We start from the raw sequence: 17,591 nt of genomic DNA on the forward strand, positions 1-17,591 counted from the left end.
GTCAGGTTTGCATTTTCAGAAGACTGGCAAGGAAGCTGGATGGTGGGAGACAGGATGAGACTAGTTTGGGATAGTTGCAGTTGGTTGTTTAAGTGAGAGAGTGGATTAGATGAGCGGTAACCACATGGATAGAGAAAACTTTGAAAAAGTCAAATCACTAACACCAAATAAATGGCTCATTTTGGTGAGAAATGATAGCTTGAACCTCGGTGAAATTTCCATCTTTGTCAATCAAAAATGGTTGAATAGTCAAAGTTGGAACAACTGAGTCATAAAAATAAATATTGTATAATAACTCAAAGAATGACATAAATATCCCTAATTTCATAGTGACATAAATAACTGAATACATAAGTACATGGAGGAGAAGCAACAACTCTTTCCTCCAGAATTTCAATTAATACACAATGAAGGCAATAGGAAATCACTATTAGAATATCACAGTAATAACTGCCATAAGCAAGATCTATTTAAGCATACTTGAGTGGTATGCCTAAAGGTGTAAGTGGAAACAGGTTATTCGTCTTAAAGAATCTCTCTCCGGGCAGCCCGGGTGGCTCAGCGGTTGAGCGCCGCCTTCAGCCCAGGGCATGATTCTGGAGACCCAGGATTGAGTCCCACGTCAGGCTCCCTGCATGGAGCCTGCTTCTCCCTCTGCCTATCTCTCTGCCTCTCTCTCTCTGTGTCTCTCATGAATGAATAAATAAAAAATCTTTTTAAAAATCTCTCTCCAAATAGTTAATAATTATAAAGAGAAAAATAGGTTATAGTGGAAAATTTTGGCAGACATCACTTAGCTAAGTGATCCAGGTTACTATCACCAGAAACACAGATATCATGTATTTCTTGATATGATGCACTGAAGACATCACTCTGTGGTATCTTCCCAATTAATGCATAATCTCAATCTAGTCATCAAAAAACATCAAACCCAAATTGAGGGTCATTCTACAAAATAACCGACAAGTACAATCCAAGAGAAGACAAGACAGGATGACCATCGATTGGAGAAAACGGAGTAGGACAATTTAAATGTTTGAGATCCTAGATTAGATACTCTAACAGAAAAAAAAGACGGATAGAAAAACTAGTGAAACTCAAACTAAGTTCTATGCTTTAGTTAATAGTTTTGCATCAAGATTAATTTCTTAACTTTGATAAACGTTCTATGGGTAAGATGTTACACGAGGGAAAGCTGGATGAAAGGTTAAATGGGAACTCTATTTTTGCAACTCTAAGTCTAAAATCATCTACAAAGAGGGACGCCTGGGTGGCTGAGTGGTTGAGAGGCTTGCCTTTGGCTCAGGTCATGATCTTGGGGTCCTGGGATGAAGTCCTGTATCAGGCTTCCCGCAGGGAGCCTGCTTCTCCCTCTGCCTATGTCTCTGCCTCTCTCTGTGTCTCTCGTAAAATCTTAAAAAAAAAAAAAAATTATCAAAAAAGAATGAACTATTAAAACAGCTTGAATATCAGCAATTTCTTACAGTCTGACCTTAATAGATGTCAGACAGGAAACCACCAAAAGTAGTGCTAAAGCTACACTAATACCACATTGTCATTACATGCTACAAATATTCTGGCTTCGGGGCAACTTTTGCATCAAGATCAGAACCAGCATGAACATTCAACTCAAATATATTACTGTTAAAATGATTTGATTTACAAAATTTCTAAGGAAAAGTCTTGGATGCAACTAGGACTGGGAAGAACACAGCAATGGGTGGCACATATCCACTGGCCATGTCAGTACAAGGGGATGAGTACTAGGTCAGCTACTTTCCTGTTCTCCCACTTCTGAGGACCTACCACCACCATGAGGAACTGAGTCAGGATGGTCCAGGTTCCCACTATAGAAGCTGCGGAACAACAAGGCCCCTCCCCAGCAGCTCTGTTGTTAGGTGGTGTTAAGTTTCCAAGAAATAAGTAGCAACAGATGCACAGATGACCCGGGATGCTAGTCTTATAACTGGTGCCAAGTGAGTACATTACATCGCCCCCTACCATGGGTGTTCAACAGTAAGTGAGCCAGACTTCAGGTCAATGGTTATGTTGGACACTGCAAAAGATGTTCTCCCATGACAAGGGGGTTTCAGAGCCAACTAAAATAGCAATCTCCAGAAGTATACTCAATACACCAAGTAGCATTTATAGCTCCTAGGTCCCTGACAAGTAACTAGCAAGCGTTGCTCTTCCCAGGTGTATTACCATTCTCGCAGTTTAAGTACCAGTATGTTTATTGCATTTAAGGTTTCACTTAATAGTCTGAGCTAATCTAACTTCTAGAGGTAATTTACACTCTATTTAACAGGTCAGGCTCCTTTTCATTTGCTGCAGCAGTCTCATTGCTTGTAATTATTCACTGTGGTATGCCCTTTAACTTAATGCTACTTAAGGTTTTGCGGAGAGCCAGAGCTATATTTCAACCCCAAATCATCAAAATGTACAAGAATGTTCAAAGATTAAAATGCGCTGGTTTCTTAGACTGGGCAGGCTTGCAAATTATCTCAATGAATATATGGATACCAGGCCTCACTTTGTATATGCTCTAAATTGATTCATGTTAAGGACACACTCCTAACAATTCTAAATTTGAATGAAGCTCTTAAGAGAATTTCAGACACTAAATCTTTGGACAGTACCATAAGTGACCAATGTCACGTGTCAGTGACCAAATCACATTAGACTGAGAATAGTTCTTAACAAATGCAATCAACCAAGTAAATATACCAAAGAAAATTCTTTATTGTAAACAAGATATAAAGTACAACAAAAGAAATATTGTGCAAATTGTAAATCACAAAGATTTTTTTTATTAAAAGAATTCTTGTTTTCCAAGGGTCCAAGTTTTGATGTCAGAAATCAATACCCAATAGAGAAAAATGTTAAATGGGAAAATATAGTGCCATTTTTCACCATATATTTTAAACAATTGACTTTTGTTTTACCACTGTGTATATCATCCACTATACAACAGAATGTAACAGAAATACTGTTAACAATAGTGAATTTTTAACAACTTCTACTCAACTAGTTCCACCTCCCTCCCCACCCACCAAAACTCTTATAAATTAACAGGATGACATTTGTCCATGTGAATAATGGTCACTAACTTTCTAATTCAATTGAGCACATATTACATCCTCATAATATAAGGGTATTTTACTAATGACATAAGCCATCATTTTCAAGGAGTTATCTAAAATTCTTGGTATCCCTTCTTTACAATATATATTTTTATCTTCAATTCTTTTTTTCTAAACAAAGTGCAATGTATCTTAGAGTCTACAGAGAACACATTGGTATACAATTTTCAAATCTACACAAGAAACTGCAGGCAGACTAAAGTTCAAAGCATAATAAAATGCCTAGATATATTCATCTGTTAAAACTTTCAAAACAAAAACGTGAAAAATTATAGCTATACTTCAAAGCAATTAAATTATTGAGGATTCCAATTCTCTGGGCCCTCTTCAGCAATATACAGTTGCTTAATTCCAAATGTTATCAAGTATAAAAATGCTAGTTCTAGATATATTTAACAACTACATCCACAAAGTTGACTGGAAAGACTATGAATAGTAAACAAGGTAACTAGGAAAAGATGCCAATATTCGTAATAATACAAATCAATTTTCCATCTCCATCTCTGTACCGTAATGTTTATCTCCAGTCTCTCTACTCTTGAAACCAGTGCTTTAGAAGAATCACATTGAAAAGTTGGTCTCAAGTATAAATGGTGAAAATGAAGTAATAAATTGTGCACACAAATTCAAAATCTGTGCTACCTGTGTTGACCTCATCTGAAACCTTCAAAAAATATTTAAAGGAATAAAAGCTTTCTCATCTCTCTTATGTGATAAGAAATGAATCCTGCCACACCGTGACCTGCCTGTGGCTGCAGCACTTCTTGTCCTCTAACCCAGGCGGAGCATTCTCCTCAGCTGTAGGGCTTCTGTTTTCGGCCCACACTAGAGGACCACAGACTTGCAGTGGAAGCATTTTTATAACACCACTGGCTCCTGGCAGTAACCAAAGTTACTTCTCATTCTCACCTTCTGAGCGGTCACTGTTTGGGGGCAGGGGTTGGAGGTAAGGCAATGTCGTTTAACTTGCTCACTTCCATCTGCCAATTTGGTAGCTTCTTGGCTGACAGATGGCGCCGGGCATGCTTGGTCAAATGGTCACTCCTCATGAACCGTCGGTCACACATGGGACAAGCAAATTTCTTTTCACCTGTGTGGGTTCGCCGGTGTCTGGACAGTTCATCAGAACGGGCAAACCTCCTTTCACAGCCTTTCCAGCTACAGCTAAAAGGCTTTTCTCCTGAGACAAAGAAATTCAGATCGTTACTATGCATTTATCAAATCACTGGAAATTACATATCTAGTTATATCTAAAGATATACATTTTAAAATATCCTAAGAGAATCTTTTCAAAATAAAAGCTACTAAATGAATCAACTGTTAAGTGAATATGTATGCTGCTCTATTTTCAACTTTCATTCTGTCACATTTATAGGAATCTTCCCTTTACAAAAAGCCAAAAACAAAAAGTTTTCTGACTTCAACTATGATAAAAAGGTTTTAGAAATACTTTTATTAATTACTCAGACACTCAAAGATCATCATTAAATAAATTAAAAAACACCTTGATGAAATATTTTAGAAGAACTTTTAAGTATTATCCACTGAACTGGTTAATAAAGCAAGCTCTTCTTTAACATGCCTGGTTTATATATATGTGATCACGGCCTAAAAATATTCATCTGAATTTCTAAGACACAAATAAGAAATGGTTGGTACCTGTGTGTGTTCTCATGTGCGCCTTCAGATGAGAGCTTTTAAAGTATGTCTTGCCGCATCCTGGGTGGCTACAGATGTGACTTCTTATCCTGGAGGAGTCAATCTGAGGAGTGACTTTTGCTGCGGAAGGGGAAAACCCCGGAGCAGGGGCAATAGGAGAGAGTCTGGTGCCATTTGGGCTCACCACTGGAGGCTTTGGGTTCTGAACGACAGGCTGGGGTACGACAAACATGACAGCGCCTTTGGGCACCTGAGTGCCCATGAACACAACGGGTGGGCAGACGGGTGGTGGCTGACTGGGTGGAGTGCTAGGGACGACTGTGGTCACAACAGGGTTGTTTGCAGGGAGGGGAACCATCTGACAGATGACTGGCATAGGTGGCACTCCCCCTGTTGATACTGCAGGTGGAGAGACCAACACCGACTTCTGTTGTGGGGACCCAGGGGCTGGCTGAGGTCTACAGATGACAGTCTCTGAGGAAGGCACAGAAAAGTCATAAAGTGCGGGACTTGCTTTCTCATCAACATCTGCTGCTGTGTTTCTCTCACACTTGGATCTGTTTGGTGACACAGCTGCACAGGGTATGTTTTTTCTGGCAGCCTCAACATTTAGGTGGGTTCTTCTTCGAAAAGAATTGTCCTGATAATTGAGAATGCTGGCTGCTTTCACTGGGCAGGATCGGTGGTTACACAGCTGGGCATCGGCTGTATGACGAATCACACTTGTGGCCTGAGCCTTGGGGAGTTTGGGAGGAGGTACTGGGCTCTTTTCTTCCTCTTTGAAAGGTGCAGCAATGTGAGGCTTGGCAGTATCTGAGAATGATTTGAAGTGTCCAGTAGATGGCGCTGATGCCATCAAATTTGACACTTGGGAGGGTTCAAAGTCAGAAGGACTGTAAGGTGGAGTCAAACACTAGAAAAGAGAAATATACAGGCAATGGGCATGAGAAATTAAGTCCATTACGTAAACTACAAAAAACCAAAACAAAACAAAAACAAAACCAACAATTCTATCATCTACATTCTCATCTTAAAAACAGAAATACTTACAAATGCTGGAATCGTATGAAAATCAGGTGTACCCGGGAGTAGATTTTCTTCCTCAGACATATCGGATACTGGAGTAACAGGTCTATTTTCAATATATTTCTTAAAATCAGACTTCCAACTGCAGCTCATTGACATTAGTGCTTCTACAGCTTCAAAATCACTCTTTTCTGCAGTTTTGTTCCACGAATACACACTCTCTTTTGATCTTTCAGAAATTATTTCCATCCTTTCCTCCTTAAAAAAAAAAAACAAAAAACACCAAAGGTCAAATGATTATAAGCATATTTTTGTCATCCAAATAACACACAGAGCAACACACAACTATCTTCTTTAAAACTTTTTTCTTTATAATTCACACAACTTTCCAAATTTCTGAAATAATTTTTCTCTCACTCATACTAACACTAATGGTAAAAATAAAATCTTCATTCTTTCTATCACACGTAGGGTTGAACACTGATATCCTTGCAAGGAAGAGAGGAGCACTTTATTACCATTAAGGAAACCGAGGCTAAAATTAACAATGCACACAAGATCCAAGAAAGCAAACCTGATTCAGAAATTTTATATTTTTTCCCAGAGTACCCACTTGCAACTGGGGTCAGACAAAATAAGGGAAGGGCTCTGCAAAAGTTCTTTTTTCAATAATACAGGTGTGGCATGAGAACTTTTGAGACACCAGTTCCTGATAGGGGAAAAAAGCCCTACAACTTTCTTAAAAAGGCAGTGTAGTGGACAGAGCTCTGGCCCGTTGATAGGGGTCTGACCTTTGGAAAGGTACTTTGCACTTTATGATAAAATCAACAGGAGAGAAATCTTCAGTGGCTCTTTAAAATTACTGCATTAGGTTATTCGAAATCTTTCATAGCTTGAAAATGTCTTCACAGCTTGATTATCTCTGGTAAAGATAAATATGGGGGAAAAATCCCAAAGCTTTATCTAAACTTCAGGTTCTTCATATTTGTGTTCCTTTTCACTACATCTATTTAACACAATGGTTTGTTATGCACAACTATGACCAGCTAATGCAATACTACTTAAAAAAAAAGGCCAATCATAAAATGTAATCTTCTACCCAGAATTGGCAAAAACTGACCGTACTGAGTCTACAATAGTCCAATCGAACATATTTTAATTTTTAAAATAACTGTTAGAAGAATGACAGCACACGCTTGGCATTTATTTGTACAACTCCAGATTCCACCAACTGTTCAATGCTTCCTATTAAAGTTCCTTAAACTGCACTTTAGAAAACGGTACTACGTATCACCTCCATTTTCCATTACAGTGATCTCATTCTTTTGGTCTGAGTAGAGATTGTGTAAAAATACCGAAAAGCATTCTTTGCGTTGCAAAGTATTCTTCTCAGGGCTTGCTCTAAAGAAACGCACACACGCTTCGTGTTGAAATCCTTAGAAGAGGAGCCACTGCTCTGGGAATTTCAGTAAAAACGCTATTGCGTAACCGCGCGCCCCTTCAAGCTGCAGAGGACAGCGCGGGTGGGTGCAAAAAGCCTCAGGCCGCCGAGGCAAAGAAAAGGAGAAACGGCAGGCGAGCGGGGAAGGGGAGCGTGAGCTGGGAAGGGCAGGAAGAGAGGCGGGGAGGGGAGGAAAGGGAGCGGGGCGGGAGGCAGGAAAGGGAAGGGCGGGCGGAGGCGCGGGCGGAGGCGCGGGCGGGGAGGCAGACGAGGGGCGGGGGCGGCGGCGGGGGCGGCCGGCGGGGGAGATCCTCGCTGGCGAGCACAGACGGATGGGGCCGCCCTAACCTCAACGAGGCTCGCGGGTGAGTCACCGGGAACATTCCTCGCCGCTCGCACGTCCCCGCGCCCCTGCCCCCGCCATTGGCCAGCCCGCCCGGCGGCGCGGGCCCGGATTGGCTGCACCGCGAAGGGCGGGGGCGCGGGGGAGGAGGGGGCGCGGCATGTGAACAAAGCGTGATCAGCCGCTGCTCCGGGCCGCGCAGGAAACGTGAACTGGGAATTGCCGCGCCGTCACCTTTCACCTACTTCCTGAGCCCGCGGCCCCCGCCCTCGCGCCGGCCCGGGGGAGGGGCCGCCGGCGCCGCCGCCAACCGCCCGGCAGTGCGCGCCCGAGCCCGCGGGGAGAGGCGGGGCCGCGGGCGCCGGCCCCGGCCCCGGCCCCGGCAGCGGGAGCGCCCGCCCCTCCCCGCGCCCGCCGAGCCGCCGTTCCCTTAGGAACCGACAGCGGGGCCGGGCCTCGCTGCCGCCCCTGGCGGAGGCCGGGGCTGGGTCACCCGGGGACGAGGAGCTCCCTGGGCGCAGCCGCTCCCGGCCCACCCCCGGCCTCCGCCTCGGCTGCCGGAGGAGGAGCCGGGTCCCCGCGGAAGCCCGGCCCCCGCCCCCTCCCGGCCGCAGCCCCGGGGGATCCGGCCGAGCCCTCGGCGCTTCCCGCCCACGCCGCGCGCGGGACCTCAGACCACCCCGTCTTCCCCGCAGACGCCGCGCCCCCTCCCCGCGGTTTCCGGCAGCTCCGTCTCCGCCCGCGGAGTCTCCACAGGTTCCCAGACGTGCAGCCCCCACAGACTCCCGCTCCAGACGCGCGGCCCCGCGGCCCGCACCCCCGCGTCTCGCGGCCCGGCTCCCCCGCCCACGTCCCCCGCCCGCTGCCGGCTCCCGCCCTCCGCCCTCCGCCCTCCGCCCTCCCCTCCCGGGGGTCCTCAAAGGCGGTCACTGGCTCCCGCCGGGACCCGGGGGCCCCTGCCGACGTGCGGGGGCGCACCTTCTCGTCCCCCTCGGCGGCCCCGGCCCACGTGCCGTTCCTCCGCGCCCACGCCGGGCGCCCCCTCGCCCGGCCCGGCCCGGCCCCGCGGTCGGCCGCGCAGCCCCGGCACCAGCCTCCGCCGAGACCCCCGAGAGGGGCCGCCCCTCGCCCCTCGCCCCTCCCGGGGACACACCGCCCCTCGAGCGCCCGTGGCAGCGCCTCCCGCCCAGGGTCGCATTCCCGGTCCAGACGGCGGCGTCGCTCCCGGCGCCAGGTGCACGGGGGCCTCCTCGTCATCCCCGCACTGCCCTCTTACACCTTCCCCGGGCCCGCGGCCGGGGCAGCAGGCCCCTCCCCGCTGCGCTCCCCTGCAGGCATCCTCCCCCTCACCTGCCTCAGGTCCCCCTGCGGAGCTGCCCCTGGCCCTCCTCCTCACACCTTGGGCAAGGCCCCTGTCCCTTGGTCCCCAGGTCCCGATCCGCCCGTGCTGACCCACTCCGCGGCACACACGCCCTCCCCAGTGCCCAGTCTGCAGGCAGAAAGCCCGGTCCTCCCCCACGACTCCGCGGCAGCCCCGGTCGTCGGCGCCGCTGCTGTCCGGAGCTCGGGGCTGGCGCCCGGCTCGCCCCTCGGACGCGGAGGAAGGGAAGGACAGGGGCATCCCCAGGTGACCTACCGCAGCGTGCTGGAGGGAAGCGCCGAAGTTGAGCATGGCTGGCTGCCTGGCGGCCGGCGGCGAGCTCACTGGCTGCTGCGCTGCTTGGCTGCCGGGCCACGGACGGGCGCTCGGAGACACTCGACGCCGCTCCCGCCGCCGCCGCGCGCCGCGCCGTCTGCCCCCTCCCCATTCAGGTAGCCTCTCCGCCTGCCCCGCGCCGCGGGCGGGGGCGGGGGCGGAGCCTGCGGCCGGCCAATCAGCGACAAAGGTGTGTGAGGCGCCGGCCAATGGGCTCCCGGGGCCACGCGTGATCAGCGGCTGCCCGGCAGCGTGAAGCTTGTGTCAGTGGAGCGTGTACACAATCCCCGGCAGCGTGTTCCCTCGGCCCTGCCCGAGGGAACTCCCGCCGCCACCTGACTCGGCGACACCCCCTCGGCCCTCGCCCACCCCCCCCCCCCGCTGTCCTCCGCCCCGGCCGAGGGGGCGGTGCCGCGGGCGGGGGCCCAGCCGGAGGCGCGGCGGCGGCGCGCCCAGGCTCTGCGGAGGGCCGGGCCCACGTGGGAGGTGGGGAGGGATGCCCGCTCCGCCCCGTCCCCTCTGCTCCGCGCCCCTCTCGGCCCGCCGCGGGGTGGGCGGGACACCGGGCAGCCGGGCGGGGGAGGCGGTGGCTGCTAGCCCGGGGACCCGAGCCAAGAGATTTGCATTGGGAAGCGCCGTCCTCTTAGGCGTCTTAGGCGTCTGGCAAGAAAGCAGAGTCGCTGACCGACTGAGCTGCATTTCTCGAGCGTTTGCTGGGTTTTGCCTCGCTGAGCTGTGGGGAGCCCCGGGGCGGGGCGGGGAGGGCAGGGCAGGGCAGGGCAGGGAACCCTGTCACTGAGCCGACACCTGCTCCTGCGCCCCCCGCCCACGCCCCGACCTCCGGCGCGGGTCGCCCTACCCTGCAGCAGCGCGGGCAGCAGTGCCCGCCCCTGCCCTCCCCGCCCATCCTTCCTCCAGGCTGCCGGGAGGACGGCGCGAGGACTGCAGGAAGCCCTGAGAACCGGCCCAATGGAGTGATGAGGGGCTGCAGACCCGGGTATTTATCCTTCTCTGACGACGCTTGGTTGCGGAATCGAGTTTTGAGCTCGATGTAAAGTTTAAATTGCAGTCTGCAAGCTGTTTCAAAGGTAGACCCCCACCCCCGCCCGGCCAAGGCCTCCAGAAACACCCAGCCTGGAAACTGCTTGTGGGGAGGGGTCTCCTAGGGTCGCCGGAGCCCGCGCGGGCGCGCCCGGGGGTGGGGTTGCTGCGGGGAGGCCCGCCTGCTCCAAGACACACCGCGCCCTCTCAAGGGCCGCCCGCCCTCCGCTCCCCCACAGTCCCACCTCCGACCCCTGGGCGGCTCCTTGGAGAGCTGGGGCCTCCAGATTGGGAGCCCGTGACTCTGCTTTTGTTCCCAATTTTCCCTCTTTGTGCCTTTTGGTGCCCGTTCACAACAGCTGTTGGGAGAGTTGGGCAGTGATAACCCAGCTTAAACTAGAGATTTTATCTCCTTTGGACAGACTGAACACGTGGCAGAAATCATTGCCCCTCCCTCAAGGTGTCTCACCTCCCAGTGTAACTGAAAGGCTAAGGCAAGTGACCTTTTTTCCCCCCAATCACCACAGAATGAGCAGAGAAAGGGAATTAATTATTTTAGAAATTGGCAAGTCCGTGAACATCTTCCAGTGATTCCTTCTGCTATATCTAAAGCCCAGGGTAGCCAACAACAGTAGTAATAATACAGCTGACCAGGGCTGTGGATTGAATGGCCTCCAGTCACTGCCTCTCCTGAATCAGCTGGAGGGGTGCCAGCTCAGCAGCCCAGGCAGCTCTTCCTATCTCCCCTCCACCCCATGCCCCGCCCTCTGTCTGCAAGGGTGTCCCTTCCTGTAGGCTTCCTTCCGCCTGGGCTGTCCCATCCTGTTGATCTGAGCCTGAGGGGTTGGAGCAGCTGGCCCTGGGCACCTGCTGCAGCAGTGGAAGCTCCCCTCTGTCCCAACCAGCCGGCAAGCCTTCCTTCCTGTCAGGAGCCGCCCCCTCCACAGGCCAGCCTTCCTTCCTGTTAGGGAGCCGCCCCCTCGGGTGGCCACAGCCAGCCAGTCCTCCAGGTCTGGACCCAGTCCCTTCTTCAGGAATGTGGGGCCTGCTGGCATGATGCCTCAGCACGCTGAGAAGCAGGGAGCATTCATGGCTTGTGGGAGTGATTCAAAACAGGAAAGAAAAGAAAAAAGGGGTAGGAGGAACAGTGTGGCGGTGGCACAATTCCTAGAGATTCAGAGAAAGATGTTCCTCAGGCACCTCAGACTCCACATTACCAAAACTAAAATCATTCCTGCTCCTTCCTGTATGGGTTCATCATCTCCCATCTAGCCTTCACCTTCTCCCTCAAGTCCTGGATCCAGTGGTCCTCAGATCCCAACAGTTTTGCCTTGAAAATATCTCTTTTCTCACTTTTCATTTCTGTCCTTCAATTGTTATATCAGGTCAGTCTGTAGCAACTGTCCCTTGGATGAAATAATCTGCAATCTTCCCATCCAAACTCCGACCCCACCCCAGCTGTTTCATAGTGCCCAAACTCTCCATACTGCCATTAGAGTGGTGTTTTGAAAGTCACCATCTGGGATGCCTGAGTGGCTCAGTGGTTGAGCATCTGCCCCTGGTTCAGGGCGTGATCCCGGATTCCTGTGTTCGAGTCCCACATCAGGCTCCTGGCACGGAGCCTGCTTCTCCCTCTGCCTGTGTCTCTGCCTCTCTCTCTCTCTCTCTCTCTCTCTCTGTCTGTCTCTCATGAAAAATAAGCAAAATCTTAAAAAAAAAACAAAAAAAGTCACCATCCAATCATGACACTCCCTACTTAAAGAGGATCCTTGGCTTCTGTTGCCTAGGAGATAAGAGGCTATTCCATTCAGAGTTGTATAGTCTGGCCCCAACTACTCTCCCCACCTAGCTCCTCTCCAACCTAGATGTACCCTTGCCCACAGCCATAACAAATGACTTGCTGTTTCTCAAACATGTGGTACAATTCCATATCTCTAAGCCATGTCCTCATTCAGTAAACATTGTGTTGCTGCTCATTTATCCAGTATTTGTTGAACACCTACTATGTGTTCTAGGTACCCAGACAACTGCAGGGAACAAAACAGTCCAGTCCCTGCTCTCAAAAAGCTTAGATGGGAAGATTAAGACAAGTCTCTCCGTGTCTCTCTCTATATATAATATATGTATATAATAAAATCACTTATGAAAGTGAAGTTAACTGCAATTCATAGAATTGCAATGGGGTGATATGATAATATGATTGTGCCTATAATTGTGGTTTGGTTTAAGAGATAAGAGAATCTTAAAAAAAAGAGAGAGAGAGAGAGATAAGAGAATCTTGCTTTGAGGAAGAGACTTTTAAGTTGAAAATCTAATGAAAGGATAGGCAGATTCAGGGATAATGTGCTTGAGTGGAGGGAACAGCTATGAAAGCTTCCTACCAGGAAGGAGCTTGCTTGGTGGTGCAGTGTGGCTGGAGGTTTAGAGAGTACTGGGGAAAGTGGGGGGAGGGCAGGGTTCGAGAATGAGGCAGGAGGAGCCAGACTACTAAGGAATTTATAGGCCACAGTGTGAAATACAGATTTTCTTTAAAGTGTAACAGGAGCCAAAGTGTCTTGGAAGAAATATATATTTTCATCTTTGAAGGGCTCCTTTGGCTCCCTTTGCTCTATTGCCATCTTGCTGAAGGCCTTCCTTGATAACTTCAAGATTAATCCACTGTTCTCTGTTTCCGCAGCACTTTGTCCACACTCCTTGCTGGGTGCAGAGCACATATCACATCTTATGGCAGGAAGTATTTTACAATATTGATTCCTGCCCATACTACACCCAGATCTGAGCTCCTTGAAGGTGGTGGCCATGTCATAATCTTTCTAGTCCAGTCTGTTCTATATTAGGCACTCAAGATTTTTTTTTAATGGAAGAAATTAAATTGTGGGTCGTTTCTGAACACTCAAAGGAGTTACAGAAAGAATGTGGACCAACAGCTAGGGCAGGAGTTCTAGATCCTTCTCTACCTTACCCCTAACTTGCATCATTGTAGGACCACACATGGGAAACTGTCATCTTGGGCATGACTAAAAAAAGTCCTGGGCAATAGGAAGCAGGAGCTCAGATAGATGCTGGCCCTTCCTGCTGATGGTGCTGGCTTCTCCTTCCATCAGAACAATGAAGGAAGTGGCAGTGGGACCAACATGTAAAGATCCCTCAGTTCAGTTTAGTGAACTGGAATTAAAGCATACTGTAACTGACAGCCATATTCTTATTGCTCCTTCAAGTCAGTGGGTATCATCACCATTCATCCATTGCCCCACCATATACCAGGCACTAGCTGAACACAGGAATAACAATAAAAGGTGGAAGGAACTTCCATTATAGCAGGAGAAGTAGGTAAGTGAGGCCGCTGTGACTATAGAGTGTGGTAAATACTAGGAGAGGGGTGTGCACAGAGTGTCCTAGGAGGGCAAGGAAGGGATGAGGGAAGGCTTCCCTCAGCTGATCCCTAAGAGAGAGGAGAAGAGGGGTGGAGGTGGAGAGTAAAGAGACTGTTGGGGATTCAGGATTCTCCGAAGTGTCTAGATCACAGATTTGAGAGGTAGGATGAGGAGCTTAGGGTGTTAAGGGAAGCAGCCTCAAACACAAAGGGCCTTTGCATGACATACTAAGGAATGTGGAAGTAGAACTTTATTCTAAGGACAATGGGGACCTACTGACAGATTTAGCAAGGAGCGATGGTATAGAAAGCCCAGTTTGGCTCAGTGTGGAGCATAGACCAGAGGGGTGGAGGTCTAACACCAGTGAGAAGGCTTTTTCAGTAATGTAGGCAACAAAGATGATGCTAGCTTAAACGAAGGCAACGGTGGCAGGCATGGAAAGAACAGAATAGAAATAGCAAGAAACAATAGAATTTGGCAATTCACTGGAAGGGGGCATGAGAGAGAGGGAGATGTGGAGGAGGACTGCCTGGTTCTGGCTTGATTCACTGGATGAAACAGGACCGTATTGCCCAACAAACAGGCCATAGGGAGGTAGAAGGTTTTGGTGGAGAGGCATAAAATGCCAAATTTGATTTGGGACATATAAAGATAAAATTACTTGTGGGACATCCAAATAGAGATGCCCAGGAGGCAGTTGGAATTTCAGTTCTGGAGCCCAGGAGAGAAAGATCTGGGCCAGAGATTAAAATCTGGGAGTAATCAGGGTATAGGTGGCCACTGAAGGCAGATGAGTAGCTGCAATCCCCTAGGAAGAGTAAACAAGAGATAAGAGAACTGAGGGTGGGTCTCTGGAGAACTACCAGGCTCAGGATGAAGGCTGAGAGGGAGTAGCCATGTGGTGAAATGTTGGCAAAGGGTGACAGCCGAGAACTTCTCTTACATGCTCAGGATTTAGGATTTCTTAGCCTACTATTACATAGAGATGAGAGGCAAGCAAGGGTTAATTCAGAAAGTGAAAGTGTCACACCGATTAGGAAAAATCTGCTCTGTGACTAGTGAACATTATTTGTTATTTTCATTATACTAATTACTGTGGTTTTTAAGCTCATTAAAAATTTATTTTTTTAAGATCTTGAACTCTTAGGGGTGCCTGGTAGGCTCAGTAGATAGAGCATGCAACTCTTGATCTCAGGGCTGTGAGTTCAAGCCCCACATTGGGCATACAGCTTAATTTAAAGAAATAAAAAATAGATAAAAAATGGTAAAATCTTGAACTCTGTGTCCAGTAGATTGTTGTTTCTAAAGATGACCACAACAACCCCTTTCATTCTGCATAACCTTCTCCGAGGTGACTTTGCCATTCCTGCATGAAGAGGTGAAGTCTGTTTCGCCAACCCCTGAATGGGGGCTGGCCCTGTGTCTTGCTTTGGCTAACAGAATCGGGGGTGGTGCTGTGTGTGGGACTTTGTGCCTAGGTCTTATTCGGAAGCCTTTGGAGTTTCCATTTTAACCCTCTTGGACAGAGGCAGAAGCTGAACTACTGAATAAGAACATTTGAATGGAGAATGGCCACTTGGAGACGAGGGCACCCCAACTGACAGCCAGGCCCAGGACTCCAAGTGCATGAGCAGGCCCACCTGGGACCCTCCAGCACCAGCCAAGCAGGCCCAGCTGACACAGCCTGAAGCAGAAATGAGCTCTACTTGAATTCCTGACCCCCAGAATTGTGAATGATATATGGAACAGCAACCCCACGCAGCATTGCCTGCCTCCCCTCTAGCGGGGAGGCACTACTCCCTGCCCCCGCCCCCAGCTTCTGCCTGTAGGAGTGTCCCTGGGTTTTGGGGTGGTTTGCTGTGCCACAAGAAATAACTGAAACAGTGGGTGTGTGATTGTATCAGCTCTGGAGTGGCAGCCACAGTTTTCAAAATATTCATCTTATAAAAATACTTTAAAAAAATCTGAAACAGCTGGGAGAAAGCCCCAGGAAGGAAGACTAGAAAAACTGGTGAAGTAGGAAAAGCAATTGGAATAAGAAATAACTTGGAAAAATGGGTAATATGTAGATCTGGAAGAAATATATACCACCACTCCCCCCACCTCCAAGCACTCTACTGAGCCCTTTGCAATGGAAGTAAATGTATAATAGGAAAAAGGAAGGGCGCTTACTTTGATGGAGGGCCTGCTATGTACCAGTGGCTGCCTGGCACATTAACAATATGGGGGACCTAATCTGACCTGCTCTACAAAGTTCAGGGTATATTACAGCACTTCATGTTAGAATTTTTTTTGTACAGAATTAAAGTTTTTCCACTTCCCATTCTGCTCTTTTTTATCTCCCCAAGAGGTGTGAAGCTAGTTAAGTGGTTAAGTGGCTCTGCAAGGTTCCAACTAGCATTAAAATATAGTTGTTAAACATTTTGACTTTTACAAAGTGAAAATAGCCTCATTGCCTTTTTTTTTAACAAAAGTAATACATGCTGATCATAAAAAAGAAATACGAAAAGGAATAAAAGATGAAAATCTCCTATAATTCCACTATCCAGAATTAACAATATTTCGATTATTTGTTTTTTCAGACTCTTTTTTCTCTCTCCTGCCCTCTCACTTCCCCCTCTCTCTATAGAATAAAATGTGCTATTTTGTAACCTGCTTTAAAAAAAAAAAAAGGCTACTCTATCATGGACATCTCTCTGCACATTGATAATTATCAGGGTAGAATTCTTATAGCTTAGTTAAAAGTCTGAGCTTGCCAAACTCTGGATAGTGCCAGTTACTAACTTACTTTTTCAGACATCAGAATCCTGGTAATCTTGGTTAATGTCATGGGTATGAAAGGAGGGGTGTTCCTTTTCAAACATCTTCCAGCTTCTTTCCGAATTCTAATCAAGATCATAACACATACCTGCCGAAGTGACCAAAGCTATGGTTAATGGTCCCTCTGTCCAGCAAGTGGTATGCATTTTTAATTGAAATCTGCTGAATGTTGAGAAGATCATCTAGAATAAAAGAATAGTCATAAATGTTCTCCCTTGGAGTTCTTCAGCCCTCACTCCCACCAACAAGTATATAGGCCCTTTTGGCTTTAGGTGCTATGGTGCTACCAAAAAAAAAAGACATAAAACAGGTGGATAGCCCAAACCAACCAAAAACAGACTGGGGGATGTGATAGTTTCCAAAATCTGACATGGTCCTTTTACAGTTTAATGAAGCTGATGAGCTCCTTCTCAAATAACGTTTTTAAGCTCACAGATGAAATTCATAAGATTACAGAGAAAACCATTATATTGATACAATATCATCAAAGAATCAAAATAAAGTTGTCATTTAGCAATATAGTGCCCTTTCCTGAATACATTCAATAATAGGATCTAGTATGGGTCTAATACCTAGAGTACTGACGTCACGATGAGCATAAAGGAGATTTAGAGATACATGACAGTTGCAGCTCAATATGGAAATATCTGTGATTTCTATTAGTTACAGAGTCACAGGTCCTGCTGATGGTGCTATGGGTTTGTTTCCTTTAGCTATGGTGCAGAAAAGGCTAAGTTCCCAGATTCCTCAGTCTACCCACAAACGCCTTGGGGATCTGGGGAACCCCAGAGTAAGTACCTCTGCTTAGCTTGCTTTTAAGAAGGAAAAATGGAACCTGGTATGTTTCACTCAAGGGAGGGACCCACTCATATCTCCACCTACTTCACACTCCATGAAGATCTGGCTGCCCCTCTTAACCCAAAGTTGCAATGCAGCAGGAGAAGGATTAAGGCTGAATAACAGTAATTGCTTCTTGTCTCAGTGGCAGGTTTACATCCCTGAGGAGACTGGGAGGTTTCACTGCCACTCCACGTTTGCTTAGCTCTGA

The 17,591-nt window shown here is 48.1% G+C and overlaps 1 protein-coding gene and 1 long non-coding RNA gene across 4 annotated transcripts; one reads left to right on the forward strand and one right to left on the reverse strand.

The window, feature by feature from the left end:
- Positions 1 to 2,722: 2,722 nt before the first annotated feature.
- On the reverse strand, positions 2,723 to 9,414 carry KLF10 (KLF transcription factor 10). Of its 3 annotated transcripts, none has more exons than XM_072774101.1 (4): positions 9,249 to 9,414; positions 5,853 to 6,086; positions 4,803 to 5,715; positions 2,723 to 4,323 (listed from the first exon to the last, which is right to left on the reverse strand). In XM_072774101.1, exons 1-4 carry the CDS (start codon positions 9,282 to 9,284, stop codon positions 4,064 to 4,066), a joined length of 1,443 nt encoding a protein of 480 aa, XP_072630202.1. In that variant the 5' UTR covers positions 9,285 to 9,414; the 3' UTR covers positions 2,723 to 4,063. The 3 variants fall into 3 exon arrangements, with proteins under 3 accessions (XP_072630202.1, XP_072630204.1, XP_072630203.1); XM_072774103.1 differs by lacking the exon at positions 9,249 to 9,414 and adding an exon at positions 7,184 to 7,357; XM_072774102.1 differs by lacking the exon at positions 9,249 to 9,414 and adding an exon at positions 7,123 to 7,143.
- A 477-nt stretch (positions 9,415 to 9,891) lies between these two features.
- Positions 9,892 to 16,046, forward strand: LOC140603654 (uncharacterized). The gene is made up of 2 exons (XR_012006601.1): positions 9,892 to 10,396; positions 10,772 to 16,046. It is a non-coding gene; the product is annotated as an uncharacterized lncRNA (long non-coding RNA).
- The last annotated feature ends 1,545 nt before the right edge of the window (positions 16,047 to 17,591 follow it).

This window comes from Canis lupus, chromosome 14, assembly GCF_048164855.1.
Source record: "Canis lupus baileyi chromosome 14, mCanLup2.hap1, whole genome shotgun sequence".
In the NCBI taxonomy this organism is placed as follows: Eukaryota; Metazoa; Chordata; class Mammalia; order Carnivora; family Canidae; genus Canis; species Canis lupus.